This window comes from Fistularia commersonii, chromosome 2 (assembly GCF_037954325.1).
Source record: "Fistularia commersonii isolate RoL2024-O1a breed Wild chromosome 2, RoL_Fcom_v1.0, whole genome shotgun sequence".
NCBI lineage: Eukaryota > Metazoa > Chordata > Actinopteri > Syngnathiformes > Fistulariidae > Fistularia > Fistularia commersonii.
The window spans coordinates 7,715,430-7,730,996 of NC_141285.1; the positions used below are offsets into that span (position 1 = coordinate 7,715,430).

The 15,567-nt window shown below is 41.4% G+C and overlaps 2 protein-coding genes across 3 annotated transcripts; one reads left to right on the forward strand and one right to left on the reverse strand.

The window, feature by feature from the left end:
• Positions 1-2,506: 2,506 nt before the first annotated feature.
• On the reverse strand, positions 2,507-10,314 carry ttl (tubulin tyrosine ligase). Its single transcript, XM_086165227.1, has 7 exons — positions 9,598-10,314; positions 9,350-9,428; positions 8,994-9,226; positions 8,647-8,782; positions 8,263-8,532; positions 7,236-7,379; positions 2,507-5,418 (listed from the first exon to the last, which is right to left on the reverse strand). Exons 1-7 carry the CDS (start codon positions 9,764-9,766, stop codon positions 5,214-5,216), a joined length of 1,236 nt encoding a protein of 411 aa, XP_086021353.1. The 5' UTR covers positions 9,767-10,314; the 3' UTR covers positions 2,507-5,213.
• On the forward strand, positions 9,907-14,519 carry fignl1 (fidgetin-like 1). 2 transcript variants are annotated; one of them, XM_086165212.1, is made up of 2 exons: positions 9,907-10,099; positions 12,564-14,519. In XM_086165212.1, exon 2 carries the CDS (start codon positions 12,581-12,583, stop codon positions 14,408-14,410), a length of 1,830 nt encoding a protein of 609 aa, XP_086021338.1. In that variant the 5' UTR covers positions 9,907-10,099; positions 12,564-12,580; the 3' UTR covers positions 14,411-14,519. The 2 variants fall into 2 exon arrangements, with proteins under 2 accessions (XP_086021338.1, XP_086021328.1); XM_086165202.1 differs by lacking the exon at positions 9,907-10,099 and adding an exon at positions 11,088-11,462.
• Positions 14,520-15,567: the final 1,048 nt, after the last annotated feature.

Below are 15,567 nucleotides of genomic sequence, written 5' to 3' on the forward strand. Positions count from 1 at the left end.
CCCCGAAGCATGGTTCCCTGCTCGAGTCCGCCCCAGCGCCTCGTGACACTGAGAACCTTCACAGACATGGAGCAGTTATGACTCTCAAATGATGAAAAAGACAAATGGACCTGGTTGTCTTTTCACAGGGAAACAGCCCCGGGGAAGAGACTTAATGACAAGTGTCTGGTGGCCAAGCTTGCACCCATAGAACCTGGCTGGGCTAAGCCCAAAAAGGCAACATTGGTCCCCCTTCCCTTTGGACTCACCAACCATAGGAGGGTCCATGGGGGTCAGGTGCAATGTGAGTTGGGTGGTTGCCAGAGCAGGGGACCCTGGCAGTCAGATCCACAGTTGCAGAAGCTGACTAAGAACATGGACCATGTTCTGTGCTGCCATTGTTGAGGCAGCAGACCGGAGCTGGTGGTTTGGTGCCTGTCAAAGCGCTAAGTCCCAAACCTGTTGGTGGACCTAAGTGGTGAAGGATGCCGTTAAGTGGAAGAAGGCCTGTGGGGATCCAGAGGCAGCTGACTCAGGCATGGGAGGTGCTTAGTTAGCCCATGGAGAAAGACATTCGTAAAGCACCAAGGGGATTCTGGTCCGCCATCCGGCTGCTCACAAGAGGGCAGCAGGATGCCATCAACACTGTGTACAGTGGAGATGGTGGGATGCTGACCTCGACTTGGGATGTTGTGGATCAGTAGAAGGAAAACTTCCAAGGTCTTCTCAATCCTGACAATACACCTTCCAATGAGTAAGGACAGTTGGTAGACTGTGGGGTGGACTTTCCTATTTCTGGGGCTCCTTGGTGCCCCGGAGAAAGCTCCTCGGTAGTGGAGCCCCGGGGTTGGATGAGATCTGCCCTGGGTTCCTTAAGGCGCTGGATGTTGTGGGCCTAGCCTGGCTTACAGGCCTCTGCAGCATCACATGGAAGGCGGGGACAGTGCCACTATATTGGCAGACTGGGGTGTTCATCCCCCTCTTTACAGACAGGGATCGAAGGGTGTGCTCCAACAACAGAGGGATCACATTCCTTAGCTTCCTCAGAAAAGTTTACTCAGGGGTGCTGGAGAGGAGGGTCCAACAGGTCGTTGAACCTCTGATCCTGGCTGTGGAACAGTGAACCAGCTCTTCATCTACAGCTGGGTCCTTAGGGGCACATCAGAGTTTGCCCAACCAGTTTACATGTGTTTTGTGGACCTGGAGAAGGCATTCAACCATTGTCCTGTTTGAAATACTGTTGGGGGTGCTCTGAGAGTATGGGGAGTACCTTGTAATACAGGCCATTTGGTCCTTGTATGATCATTGCCAGTGCATAGTCCGCATTGCCAGTTGTAAGTCAGACTCGTTTCTGGAGCAGGTTGGACTCTGCCAGGGCTGTTCATTGTCTCGAATTCTTTTCATAAGGTTTATGGACAGAATTTCAAGGTGCAGCCAGGGTGTTGAGGGGATTCAGTTAAGTGACTTCAGAATTGGTTCTCTGATTTTTAGTGATGATTTGGTTCTGTTGGCTTCAATACACTGTAATCTCCTTCACTTGCAGGAGTTGTTCACAGCCAAATGTGAAAGGGTCAGGATCAGCACCTACAAATCCTAGGCCATCGTTCTGACCCACAAACCGGTGGAATACTCTCTCCTGGTTGCGGGGCGTTCCTGCCTCAAGGGGAGAAGTTGGAACAGGTGATTGACAGGCAGAACGGTGCGGTGTTGGCAGTGATGCAGACTCTGCACCAGTCTGTCCTGATAAAGAGCTGAGCCAAAAGGCAAAGCTCTCAATTTACCAGTCAATCTATGTTCCTACCTTCACCCATTATCATGACCAAAAGAACAAGGTTGTGGACCCAAGCAGCTAGAATGAGCTTTCTCTGCAGAGTATCCAGGTTCTCCCAGGCCCTCCCCTAAAGCGAGGAGCTCGGCAATCCGTAAGGGGCTCAGAGTAGAGTTGCTGCTCCACCACGTGCAGAGGAGTCAGATGAGGTGGCCCTCTCCCATCTGGTCAGGACGCCTCCTTGGTGAGGTGTCAAGGATGTCCACTTGGGAGGAGGTCCGGGTAAGACCCAGGACCCACAGGAGACACTATGTCTCTTGGCACGCCTGGAAGCACCTTGGATTCCCCCCAGAGGAGTTGGAGCAAGTGGCCAGGGAGAGGGAGATCTGGGCCTCTGCTTCAGCTGTTGCCCCAGCTTTATTTCTGCACTTCTGCCACTTCAGAAGAGGTAATTGTGTGTGGGTTTAGATGTGTTTAACACATAACACATTCGGGGCAGCATTGTGCAGGAGGTAGAGCAATTGTCTTTGGAACCAAAACATTCCTGTTTTGATTCCCGGCTCCTCCTAGTGTGTCGAAGTGTTGTTGAGCAAGAAACTGAACCCCTAACGGCTCCCCTGCCACTGGTGGACAGCAGCCTACTGCTCATGGTTCAGCCATGGTGGGTGAATTGCAGAGAAAACATTTCCCCACAAGGGATTAATAAAGGATAAATTACTATTAAACAATGGTCTGTATGAATAAACAACAGAGAGAACCTTCATATTCACACATTTCTTTATTCTAGCAATACTGTTTCTGATAAAAGCTCATGCACAATTTTAGAGGAAAACTGCACCTAACAAGAACACAACAAGGAACTTCTATTTGAATATGACGCTTGAGATCATGTTGGCCAATTCTTGGGCCTACATACAGATTATAGTCAATATAAAACATTGAATGTACAGCAGGATACTTCTCTTTGGTATGGATGAGGACATCGGGAAAACAAATTTGAACATGAAACACATGAAGACAAAGACTGTTCATTGTTTGTCAGATGTGCGTTGAAACTCAAAAAGAAATTACATTGATAAGGTCAGAGGTCAACTTCATTTCAATACAAATAAATGAGGGTCAGTTTTAATGCTGGAGGGCCATTGCTTGTTTTATCAATTTGCAAATGCCTCTAAGGCACCTTTCCCTGTAATGAAAAAAAAACTACATTCCCTATGTAATAAAAAAAAATACTGACATTTTTTTGGATTCATCTTCAACACAAAAACAACAAAACAGCTATTTGTAACCAATACTAAAAGACCATCAAAAATATGAAAAGCCATATTCAAACATCTCCCCTTTTATTCACATCTTCTGCACATCACATGTACAAAATTCATGTGCAGTGATGTGCTCTCCTTTTATTCTCAAAAAGCATCCCTATAGATACAAAACTAAATACACAATGATTCAAAACAATTCAAAAGTGAAATACTCAAACAGTTTACATCCCTTCATTACTAAAAATGCAACATGAAAAGCAAAACCTGACACATGAAAAGTTGAAACATGAGAAGCAATGAGAATGGTTTGGTGCTTTACATCTAGCAATGCACCTACGATGATTTATTCTAAAGTTGAATGGACATCCAGAAACACTTCAGCTGAAATTCAATTTGAAATTTTGCCACTGGAAATAAACTGCTCACAATGCAACAATGTTCTTTTTGTAGTATAGAGGATTTTCCTTTGAACAAACATTAAAAACATTAACATAATATGGCTCAAACGCAATTCAGAAGATTAAAACAGATCTGAGATCTAAAGGAAGATCCTGTTGAATAAAAAGTAGAGTTAGCAGCTAAATACATGCTACCCTGACACATTTTTAACAAGCCAAGTGGAAACTACTGATAAACAAGGTTTTAGTTTAAAGACCACAGTGGAAGGATTATGTTCTAACAAGTTTCGCTGCTGACTATTATTTGCTACTCAGGGCTTTACAAACTTAATTTACTCAAACTTCGTGTTAGATTTAGGCAGCGAAATGTATTGGTCAGGTTTTGGAGAACATTGTGACTTAGCTGAAAACCAGGTTCCCAAAACTATAGTCCCTGGATCAGAAACAATTTGCATCTAACATCATGAAACACCCAAAGTAACAGCAGAAAAAGGCATAGAGGGATTAGACCTTTTGAATGTAACTTGAGTTTCCAATGGTCAATAAAAACCTATCACAGCGGGTTTATGAAATAGTTTTGAATCAAGGTTCCTCTGCACATCAATGTTCTTGTGAGTCAGTTTTCATTTCATGGGACCTTTACATTGTTTAATCAACATATTTAGCACTAAGCTACTTTCGACACTTTTAAAAAGTAATCCATACACAGCATGCCACTTCACAATTACAGTCTAACTATACACTAATCAGAAGAAAAGTCAACAGACATGACAGAAGATGCTGTGTTGATCTAGATGAAGATGCAGAATTCTACAAGTATGCTCTCTTATACAACTTAAAACATCAAGTTGCCATTAACTGAAGAACACAGAGCTGAGTGTTACAGGCAAATACTGAATGCTTTCAGAGAAACATTACCTGTCCTACCCCACTCCTTTACAGAGGTCAAAGTTCAGGGGTGCAGCAGGAGAGCCTGATGGAATAGGCTTAAGCATTGGGTGAGGGAGAATGGCATTGTGCTCGCTGGATTTTTAGTTCCCAATCCGTTATTCACTATCAGCATTTCAACGAAGCTGGGTGTCACTCAGATGTTGGCTTGCCAGTGGAAGATCAGTCATCCTGCTGCCCTCATTGTGAAGTATACACAGTTGGCTCCAGAGAATGGGTGGATGTTTGCCAACCTTGAAATCTTGAAAGTTTAGCTCAAGCAAAATGGGTTAATATGTTAGTATTTCAAAGTTGAAACATTTCCAAGACGGAAGCTCCTTCCATCTGATTGGTTAGTAGAAGTCAGCTACATACAAGCAACTGTGGAAAATGTGAAAAAAAACTAAAAAGTGTGTGATGAGAGAATAGCATTCAAAATCATTTATATCTGTGCTATCAATGGATTTATTTTCTGCTTATTTTTGCAGACGAAGCAGACTAATCATACCATAATGTGGCTCTGATTAGGCAATAGTGCAAATGTTTACAGAACAAGTAAAAATCACAGTAACAGAGCAAGCTAACTGGCAGTCTCTTTAAAGGTGATGGTAGAAAATGTAAGGCACTACAGTCTAAGTGTCTGCCTCCTTCAGATTTCCACTCAACGACTGGGGAGATACTCCGATCATCTCTATCCTCAAACTTAAAACTTGCATAATCAGGCGCAACAGGGTTAATTTCTAAAGATTTCTAGCAGAAAGATGTGTGGGAAATGTGAATTACAATTATAGACTACTGCTGGCATGTGGTAGCTCTCAGATTTAGGAGAAGGGTGGAGTGTGGAAGAAGCTTCTAGTAGGGACTGTTACTGTGTGTTTACAGTCGAGTGAAGGGGCCGACATGAAGTGGCGCTCTCAGCTTTGGAGAAGAGCAGGAGTTGGTGGTGGCCGTGAACGTGGAGGATGGGGATGAAGAATAAGGGGAAAATGAAGCAGATGACTCACTGCTGCTGTTGTTCAGGATAAAGACACTGGAAATGGCCACATCCACTATGCCTTGACAGAGCTCAGGGTACAATTTCCTGCAGGGGAATGATAAGACATACAGTGAAGAAGCCAGCAAAACCTTTATTATTATAAAAATCAAAATAAATAACTTAACCAACAACAGTGGAAGAGACCATGTTTTTTTTAACGGATTTACAATTTAAATTAGCAAAAAATGAGGCTTAAAACATGTCCTTTATTAGTTGTGCAACAACCTGGGTTAAAAAAGAAAGAGGAAGGCATCATCATAGGGCAGAGACAGAGAGAAAAGGCAAGAGGACAGAGTAGGAACTTTGGATGCTGGGATTACAACAAAAAAGCTAGAGTTGGTTGACATGATGCAAAGGAGAAAGGTGGATATACTGTGTGTACAGGAGACAAAGTGGAAAGGTAGCAAAGTTAGAAGCAGGATTTAACTTGTTCTATCATGGTATTGATGAGAAGATAAATAGGAGTTATCCTGAAGTAGGAGTTTGCTAGGAATGTTCTTAAGATGACAATTCTGAAGCTAGAAATTAAATAGGAGGATATTGAAAAGAATGAAGAGTGGAAAGGCAATTGGTCCTGGTGATATACCTGTGGAGATATGCGAGTGTCTAGGAGGAATGGCTGTGGTTTTTGACTTTATAGCTTAACGGGATCTTAGAGAGTTTAGCCGAAGCAAAGTGGAATATCCCTGTAAATGGGAGGGACCCAAATGGAAAGCAGAGGTTACAGGTAGTAGAGATAAAAGATAAAGAAGTGAAGAAAGGCATTCAAGCCAGTCGTAATGAGTGGAGATCAGCATCAAAGGTAATGTGAGATAAAGAGTACCAGCGAGAATGAAAGGAAAGGTATACAAAACAGTGATGAGACCATCAGTGCTATTTGGTTTAGAGACAGTGGCACTGAGGAAATTAGGAAGCTGAGCTGTAGATAAGGATAGATAAGGATGTTGTTGAGGTTCTCTTGAGAGTGACAAGGATCAGGAATGAGGCCATCAACGGGACAGCACATGTTAACATGTTCTGGAGGGATTATCAAAGAAGCCAGCCTGAAATGGTTAGGACAGGTACTGCGAAGAAATAGAGAATATACACGTAGAATGATGCTGAGGCAGGAGGTCCAGAAGAAGACCAAAGGTGTGTAAGAAAAGAGGATGTACAGAAAAATAGTTAGATGAAGGCATATGATTCACTGTGGGAACCCCTGCAGGGAGGGAAGGAAAAGAAGAAATAATAGTGCAACAAAATCCAAAGTCCCCTCATGACTGCATCTAAGCATGAAGTTTGTTTTAAAGACGACTTGTTTAATGACTTTTGAAGTAATGCATTTTTTATTTGAATGGAAAAATATTCTTATCGCAAGCAAAAAAACATAACAAAAAAAAAGATTGTTTGTCAGATATCACAATCTTGTAAGGCTGCAAACCTTAAGACTTCAGACTTTGTTAAAATGAAATAATATTCTCATAAATGCAAAGCCCACTATGCGACTGGCACTAAAGTGTTAAAGAAATCTGTCTTGTAACATTTTTCATGAAATCACCTTAACTGAAATTAGACAAACTTTCTTGACAAGAGTTTGAGTTGTGTTATCAATCAATATGCACACATTAAATTCCTGTCCTCTCCTTACAGGATTAAAAAAAATGTGTACAAAATGGAAAAAAAAACATCAATGTGTGTGTTTACGGGCTGCAGAAATTTAAAAGCAAGCATAGAGCCCATTGATTACTGCTTGTGTGCGACGGTGCACCATTTATTTATTCATTTTCATCTTGCCCTCCTTTCACCACACAACAAAAATATTCAATCAATGAAAAAGAAAATAGCACAAGCTAGCAAAATTTTTAACATCAGCTGATACTGACTGGGCACAGGCTGGAGCTCCATTAATCTCAATGAGCCACACTTTGAAGCTCTCGTCCACCATGAAATCGAATCCGAAGAGCTGGAAGCTCTGGTAGGATAGATGCTTGGTGCTGATTGCTGGCTCAATGCATGTCAGACAGCTCCTGTAAAACCAGAACATAGCCATTCCAAAGTTAAATACCACTCCATATGACTTCATATCCTACAAAATCGGAGACAAACACTTTGTAACACAATAAATGGGGCTTTAAAGGCATAAAACAATCTCTTGAACAGACACCAGATTTTTTTCTCCACTGATAAAGATTGATGACAAATATAAAAAATATAGCTATATATATCCAACCAGAAATTCAACATAATATTTTTTAACTCCAAACCCCCATAATGTTGTTTTTTCCTTATAATGGCAGAAAAAAGAACCAGTGAAAGTCTTAGCAGTAGAAACAGGTTGTCCCCCTGGTAGACTGCTGTGTCACATGTAATTCAGCTGTTACAATTTCTGTGCTGTTTAGGTGCACTGGTGTGAAATTACAGGCTTTAGAATTTTGCAGACAAATGAATTTCTCAAGTCATACATGAAAAATCTTGACTCTAACCTCTTGACCTTATCATCACATTTAGAAAAAAAGAAACAATGTTAATGGTTAACTGTCAATATTAGCAGACAAAGTTTGTTGTTTTGTTTAAGACATTGAGGAGAAAACCAAGTTACTGAATTGGTTTGATCAAATACTTGAAGCAATAATGAACTTACAGTATATCTATACGCAAGACATTCTGCACATTGAATTGTTAAGGGGCGTTTTTGATATACCATGGAATTATTAAATTTTTGGTATCTATCAAGTTGTCTAGGTGGATTTTTTTTTAATTAGAAAAGACTTCAATTTTGAAATTATTTCAACTTCAAGTCTGAGCTGAAAAGGAAAGTCAAGCTAACACCCTTGTTAGTAATCAAACAAAGAAAGAAAAGAAAAGCTGTAAAGCTTAAAAGAAAAACAGCAGTAAGATAGGGTTGCTTACTTTATGATCTGCTTGATCTGAGGTAATATGGTGGTCTCCAGGGCCACTTTGTGGGTGTGCAGTAGATAAAATCGGAACTCATCAAAGAACATCTCATTTCCTTCCTCATATCGTCCGTAGTTCTGGGAGTGCTCCTTTTGGATGCAATGATTGGTAAGGTGGCTGGTCATGTCCTGGAGATCAGAGCTATTGTAGGGCTCAGACGAGGTCCTCAGTACACCCTCCCGATATAAATAGATGTTGTACTGGTGGTCCACTAGCACCCAGCTCCTGGTTAGAGATGACAAACAATCTTCCTGAATTTGCAACTGGAAGTTCCTTCGATTGAGATTACCAGGCAGACAACTCATTGTCTTTTGGTTGGCATTAAACTGATAGACTTGCCTGATATCAAATTTCCGATGTCCAGGCTCCAGAAGTAGAGGTTTCTCAAGGTACTTCTGAATAACATGAACCTGACCTTGATTGTCAATGTACTCCAAAAGCTTATTAGCATCTTGGGATATCAAAATACCAGCACCTGTTGCAAATAAACTGAACCTGTTATTCATCATGCTATGGTAACTTCCTCAGTTGCGACAGTTTGCAGAAATTGTTTTGCAATGCAGCAAGGTTTAAAATGGATTAAAATAACCATCTTTCCCTATAATAGAATCTGCGACACTGTTATAGGGAACTGGCATTTAAAGACGTGCCAACATTTTATGTGCAAACAGAGCTATTAATATTACCTTTAGCCCCAGCAGATGACTTGGCTATCCATACTGTCCCCTCCCCACTCTCCTTAGTAGAGTGATAGGAAGCCAAGAAAACCTCTCGTTCATCAGTTTTGGGATTGTTCTTCAAATGGCTGATGCCGTTTCTTGCTGGAGCAACTGGGGTGTTAAGATTGGTGGGGTATATTATGTAGGACTCTGGGAACCAGTTGGAGGAATCAGAGAGCTCTAGACTGGTCTTCATTAGTCTGATGGTTAAGGGGGGAAAATGTCAGCTAATGTAATATTTTTTGAATTATTTACTTGCAATGTTATTAGTAACATTTAGGGAGGCAGGAGAAACAGAAGCATACAACAATACGGATACACACTTGACCAGAGAAGCTTTCCTGCAGAGCTTGTCCGCTCCTCTGTAGTAATTCACCAGCTGCACCAGTCCTGGTTCATGACCTAATAGATTAAAGTGAAAACATCTTAATTCAGATAACAGCACGTCACGACCTGAGTGCAGAATGTACACGGACAAATTATCTGTCACCGCACCGGACCTAGCAACGCAGCTGGCTCATCGGATGGGGTGGACATTTACATTAACCCTTTACAAAACAAGACAATTTACCGAGGCGTCCGAAGGGCAACCTGTTCCGTTCACCGAGCATTAAATTGAATCTGGGATTGTCTCTTTTGAGTCTCTTCCATTTTCCGGTTGACAGAAGAATTTTGGAAACTTCTGCATAAACAGTGCTGTTGTCATCGCGGCTGACAAAGGTGTACATCGGGCCGTTCATGGTGCCACGGTGGAGGGGAAAATATGCCAGAGGAAGACAACAGACCCACACAAACTTTCGAGCTAGGTTGTCACTAGGCTGTTTGGCACTGCAGCGGACGGGTTGTCGCGGGTTATCTCCTCGGTCCGAGCCATGATGATGATTCAGTCATATCCAGTGCAGACCTCCCGGTTAAGTTGAGAGCCGAACCACAACTTCGTGGCCGTGGCAGTCGCGTTGCTATCCAGTCACAACACCATATCGCACTAAGAAGAAGAACAACAATTCTGATGACATGAATCGTCCAGTGGCCACAGACTCACGAGGGTGTGACTCCTGCCACAGGCTGACGAGGTTAGTCCCGTCTGGACAGCTCTATTTATCGTATCCGGTCTAGCTAAAGGACTGCGACTGTTGTGGTCGGCTGCCGGGGAAATATTTCTGAGACCTGTAATATAACATATCTTTCAACCTGAAAAATACTTGACGAGAAACAAGAGCCAAGCTTTCAGGTGAATGCTGTAACAATAAAAGTGCAGCATTATTCTGAAACAGCGGCGTGTGATGTCATTTTCTATAGCTCAGCGGCCACTAACCTATCACCGATAGCATAACCGCAAGTCTGAATGGATTTGGTTAGTGTAGTTTCGTTATATTTAAATATTTTCTTATTTTATGTTTTGCCAAACTTATTTGCTCTACTTTCAAATAGAGGATATTTTGGAGCATGACATTGATCAGTGTTGCGTTTTTGAAAGGATATGTATGTCAAGATTTGGTGGCTGGTGGATTTTCTGTTGAAAATGTAATACAAATCCCAAAATGCAATGGGGCAAGAGCGCTTTTAATCTTCATTGTTTTTAACCATTTGACACCGCAAGATGGCGCCTCGCACTTCACTAATTAACGGTGTCGCTTGGTGTCGCAGATAATCCTTTAGAAAATGATTTGCAACCTTCTAGAGGCCACGTGGCCAGTAATGGCAGGCAATGCTGCACTTATATGATTCAATATCAAACCGATTACTTTTTTGACATATTAAATTGATACCGATCTCGATTACTTGGCTTCATCCTGATCAAAATATTAAAGACAAACACAATGTTCATTTTACAGCTTTAATTTGCAAAATACATCACCATTAACAAATACATAATACTGAGTTAGTATTGGCAGGCCAGTCGCTGAGCTGCTGGTTATGTGGCATGGATGGACAGGTTCAGTAGTTTGTTGCCGAGCGGTTTGGCACAAATTCATACGTCACACTCAGACGTCCGGAAGTGACGCTTTTCAGTCAGTATCGACTCTTTATACGTGTACGTGATACAAAAATGAATATCCTCTTATTAGTAATATTTAGATACCACGGAACCGATGCTCCCATCAATATTGGCCAATAACAATGAGTTCTATATTAAAGGTTATGCTCGAAAATGTATTACGCCTTCTATTAAAATCTAGATACATGGTTACCAGTCTCTCGACTAACCTAGAGGGTAAACTGAGCACTCCCAAACTATAGAGCCCTGTTTCTCGCTTTTAATTCCTCAGCGTTACCATAATGCACCTTGAGATTGTCGAAATGAAACGTATTGCGTCGCATATTGGCTTTCCGTAAATGAGTTTGCTGAGTTTATGATGTAGACGTGGAACTGTACAGGAAGTTGCGCAGATGACGAAGAAACGTTGTGGCGGGAGCAGAATTCGTTTGGCGAGGGTTAGTAGATGAGCAACTCTTGTTGTTTTGTTACTTAGAATATCACGTTTCTTAACAATGCCTTTTTTGGGTGTTAACAGTAGTGAAAATCAAGTGTCTGTTTCGTATGCTAGCATGTAAAGGGAAGTGTAGCCGTGACATAATGTTAGCTTGATATTTTCAATGGTATGAATAAGGTTACTGGATTAAATTTCCGGAGCTCCAGTAATAAACGTTTCTTGGTTCCAGCTTAATATGTCAACGCATGACGAACATTAACTTCAGACTGTGAACAGGGTGTACCGGGTTCTAGATCTATATTACGTACAGAGGGGATGGAACAGACCATAAAGGAATGAGAAAAATGTCTAACGCCAAATAATTTATTTTCTCACGGAATACATATGGTAGAACTTACAAGGCATTGTTTTGTCAAACATAAACTACAGAAGTTTGTCAAAATGGATCGGAATAAGCAAAATTGGTTTAATAATGTAAAGATGCAGCTTTTGAAATACCTACACACCACAATCAAGATTAGAAGGTCATTTGTCAAACACACAACACAAATGCATAAACGTCCCCAAAGAAGAAATGGGGAATAGTTTAATTATTTGCTTTAAACAAACATTTTGCATGATATCAGAGGAGTTATAGCCGATTGAAAGGCACTGTCATGCCACTTTTCAAAGTGCACTGTCATTGGACTCATGGCATATTCCAAGAATAGGGAAAATTAACACAACACGAGTAAATATTTATTAATAGATTTACCAAAAAAAGGAACACTAGACAAACAAACAAAAAACAGGATTGTATCAGAAGTTATGAAACAGAAAAATTATAGACTATACTGTGTATATACGCATATGTGTTGGAGGTTACTATGTCTGCGTATTGTTGTAGTTTTGCTACAGCTTTTTTGACATATTTCTTTACGGGAGGTTTTTATTTCCTTTCCTAAGTGTCTTAAGTATCTCCTCGAAACGGTCCTTGTATTATGTGTACAGTTGTCATCAAACTCAATGTTATTAGATATTATTATGTAAAGATCACACAAAATGTTGTCTTTTACTGATGTCATGTTTTTTTTAATAATGTTTGTCCTCTTTCATTCATCAGGCAGGAGCAGTCCAGGCATGAGTCGCGCACACCTGGACGAGTGGCAGAGGAGGTCCTTTGACATTTCATCTGGCAATTGCACACCTGAACAGACGGCTGAAGTCTATCGAGCCCACATCCTCTCCATTCAGTATGCATGGGCAAACACCCAGCTCTCTCAAGCCAGCATGGCCTGCCTGTTCAGGACCTACTCTGAACACTATGCCACAGTGCTGGACTCAGATGACCCCTGCAAGGGTCTTAACAACTATGCACAGAGCACCCTACATCTGGCTCGGAATCAGAGGAACTATAGCGACACATGGGAGTCGTCTCTGACCATGGAGAATGTGTTGGAGCTGTCCTGCGTGCAGAAGATGTGTCAGGCTGTTCGACAAGGATCCTTGGTCACAGTAGCAGATATGAACATATCTGTTGGACAAGAGAGCAGAAACAGCTCTCGTTCTGCTTCACTCTTGACCACTCGATCAAAGAACATACTTTTCAAACACTCCGCAGCACCGGAGTCTAAAACAGGGATTTACAATTCCCTCTGTAACCTAACAAACAGATTTTCTGCCGTAAGAACAAAAGGCCCAGAAGGGTGTGTGTACCCTCAGTCCCCCTGCCTCCCTGCCTCCAATCTGTTGAAGTGCAAGACTGTGTACAACTCAGAAGGTGGTGATTGTGGTAGAGGACATGAAGGTCAAGTATGTTCTGCCCCAAGAGCTGTCAATGAATTTAAAACCGCTCATGAACAGCTCATTGTTGATCGACAGAAAAAACATTCCCATCATCCCCAACGTAGTCAGGCCCCTGGGGTGGCAGCAACTGTGAAAAAATCCCTGGGTACAAACCGACCTCGAGGTACATTTTCTAAATTTGTCTCACCTATGCCTCGACAAGAGGAGGAAGAGGGCGGAGCAAGGCATAACTTTAATCAGGAACCAGAAATTGTGGATGACCGTTTAAAAAACTTTGAGTCAAAGATTGTGGACCTAATCATGAGTGAGATCATGGACCATGGGCCTCCTGTAGTCTGGGATGACATAGCAGGCTTAGAATTTGCCAAGACAACCATAAAGGAGATTGTGGTTTGGCCTATGTTGCGGCCTGATATCTTCACAGGTCTCCGAGGTCCACCTAAAGGCATTCTGTTATTTGGACCCCCAGGAACTGGGAAAACTCTGATCGGAAAATGCATTGCTTGCCAATCGGGGGCTACCTTCTTTAGTATCAGTGCATCATCCCTTACATCCAAATGGGTAGGTGAAGGGGAAAAAATGGTGCGAGCATTGTTTGCCATTGCTAGTTGTCACCAGCCTGCCGTTATTTTCATCGATGAGATTGATTCGTTGTTATCCCAGCGGACAGATGGGGAGCACGACTCTTCTCGTAAGATAAAGACAGAGTTTCTGGTTCAGCTGGATGGGGCAGCCACAGCAGCAGAGGACCGTATCTTGGTGGTTGGGGCTACCAACCGACCTCAAGAAATTGATGAGGCTGCCCGTAGACGTCTAGTGAAGAGGTTATACATCCCCCTCCCAGCAGCAGCTGCTCGGCAGCAGATAGTAACCAACCTCATGGCTCGAGAGAAGAACCAGCTGAAAGCAGAGGAGATGGAAAGCATAGTGATGGCAAGTGAAGGCTTCTCTGGAGCGGATATGACTCAGCTGTGCCGAGAGGCAGCACTTGGGCCCATTCGCAGCATTAAGCTCAGTGACATCACTACCATCACTGCTGAGCAGGTGCGCCCCATCCTGTTCAGCGACTTCGAAGAAGCCCTGAAGAATGTACGACCCAGTGTCTCCTCTAAAGATCTCGAACTGTATGAAGAATGGAACAAGACATTTGGATGTGGACGATGATGTAAGAGTTTTGTCTTCCTGTTTTTGAAAGACGTCACATCTGGACAAGAGATGTGAGCAATTTTCTGCTATTGTGTTATAGCATGTCAATAAACACTTTTAAGTATTATTAATGAGTGATTATTGATTCTTTGGTCAATAAAATTTTCTTGAACTCTAGGAAAAATTTGTTCTCGGTTTTTAAAACTTTGAGAAATCATCACATTTCATAACTCTAAAGTTTAGAGTTATGAAATGTGATGATTTCTCAAAGTTTTAAATGTTTAGAGTCTAAAAATCAACCTACTATAACAGGATGGGAAAATTCACCAAAATACTACTACTACCAATAGTATGATTAATTGGAACTGGATAATTTTGGTTTCATGTCTTGATATTTGATCGAAACAGGTGATCTCTTCTGTTTGTCAAATATGCTTCCATTCTTTGTAATAATAAAAAACTGAAAATGTTATTTGCAACTGTTGATCAAGATGTGATGAATCACATTGGACAGTGTGCATCACTGTCTAGTCTCCGATATTTAAACGATAAATCATTGAAAAACAATCTCCTCAAAAAACAAGCTTTATCATTATACTAGCTGTTTAAAACGTCATGATTGAAAATTGAAACTGAATGTTATGTTATTGATTATTAAGAATTTTTCTTTTTTAAATTAACAGTTTTGTAATTAGTCCCTGGATTTTTTAAAATTTTGTTCTACTGTTTTATGGAAATATTTTTTAATTGTGCTTTAGATTAGGCAATGACTTGTAGCACCATAATAAAAGCTAACCTTTGAACACATTCTCTCATGTTGAGATTTAAAATAGTCACTACTGCATTTCTTTCATTGTCTCTTTTCATGACATCACCAAATATTTTTGTCATATGCTAGATTGTAGTTAAACATGTCTTGTATTACTATATGGTTTAATGCAGTAGAACTGCAATGCAGCAATTGTTTGTGTATCTGCAGTAATATCCACAGAGGGCAGTGTGTGCACTTCTTCAGCCAGCTCCCCTCTCACTGTGTCAAAAATTTTGAAGTCTCGTCCTAAAAATCTCCTAAATGTTAATCATGTCCAGAGAAAGTTTGGCAACACTAAAAGAATTATGTGTCTCATGTTATGGAAAGAAACTGCCCAATTGCCTTTCTTTCTATTTGTAAGACT

Bases quoted from the DNA above. Each gene is read 5' to 3' on its own strand.
- ttl (XM_086165227.1), bottom strand. From the start codon at position 9,766: ATGAACGGCCCGATGTACACCTTTGTCAGCCGCGATGACAACAGCACT. The intron at 9,429-9,597 runs GTAAATTGTCTT...TTAATCTATTAG, and splicing joins GTTGCCCTTCGGACGCCTCG to GTCATGAACCAGGACTGGTG. The intron at 8,533-8,646 runs GCAAGTCTATCA...ATCTCTAACCAG, and splicing joins CATCGGAAATTTGATATCAG to GAGCTGGGTGCTAGTGGACC.
- fignl1 (XM_086165212.1), top strand. From the start codon at position 12,581: ATGAGTCGCGCACACCTGGACGAGTGGCAGAGGAGGTCCTTTGACATT.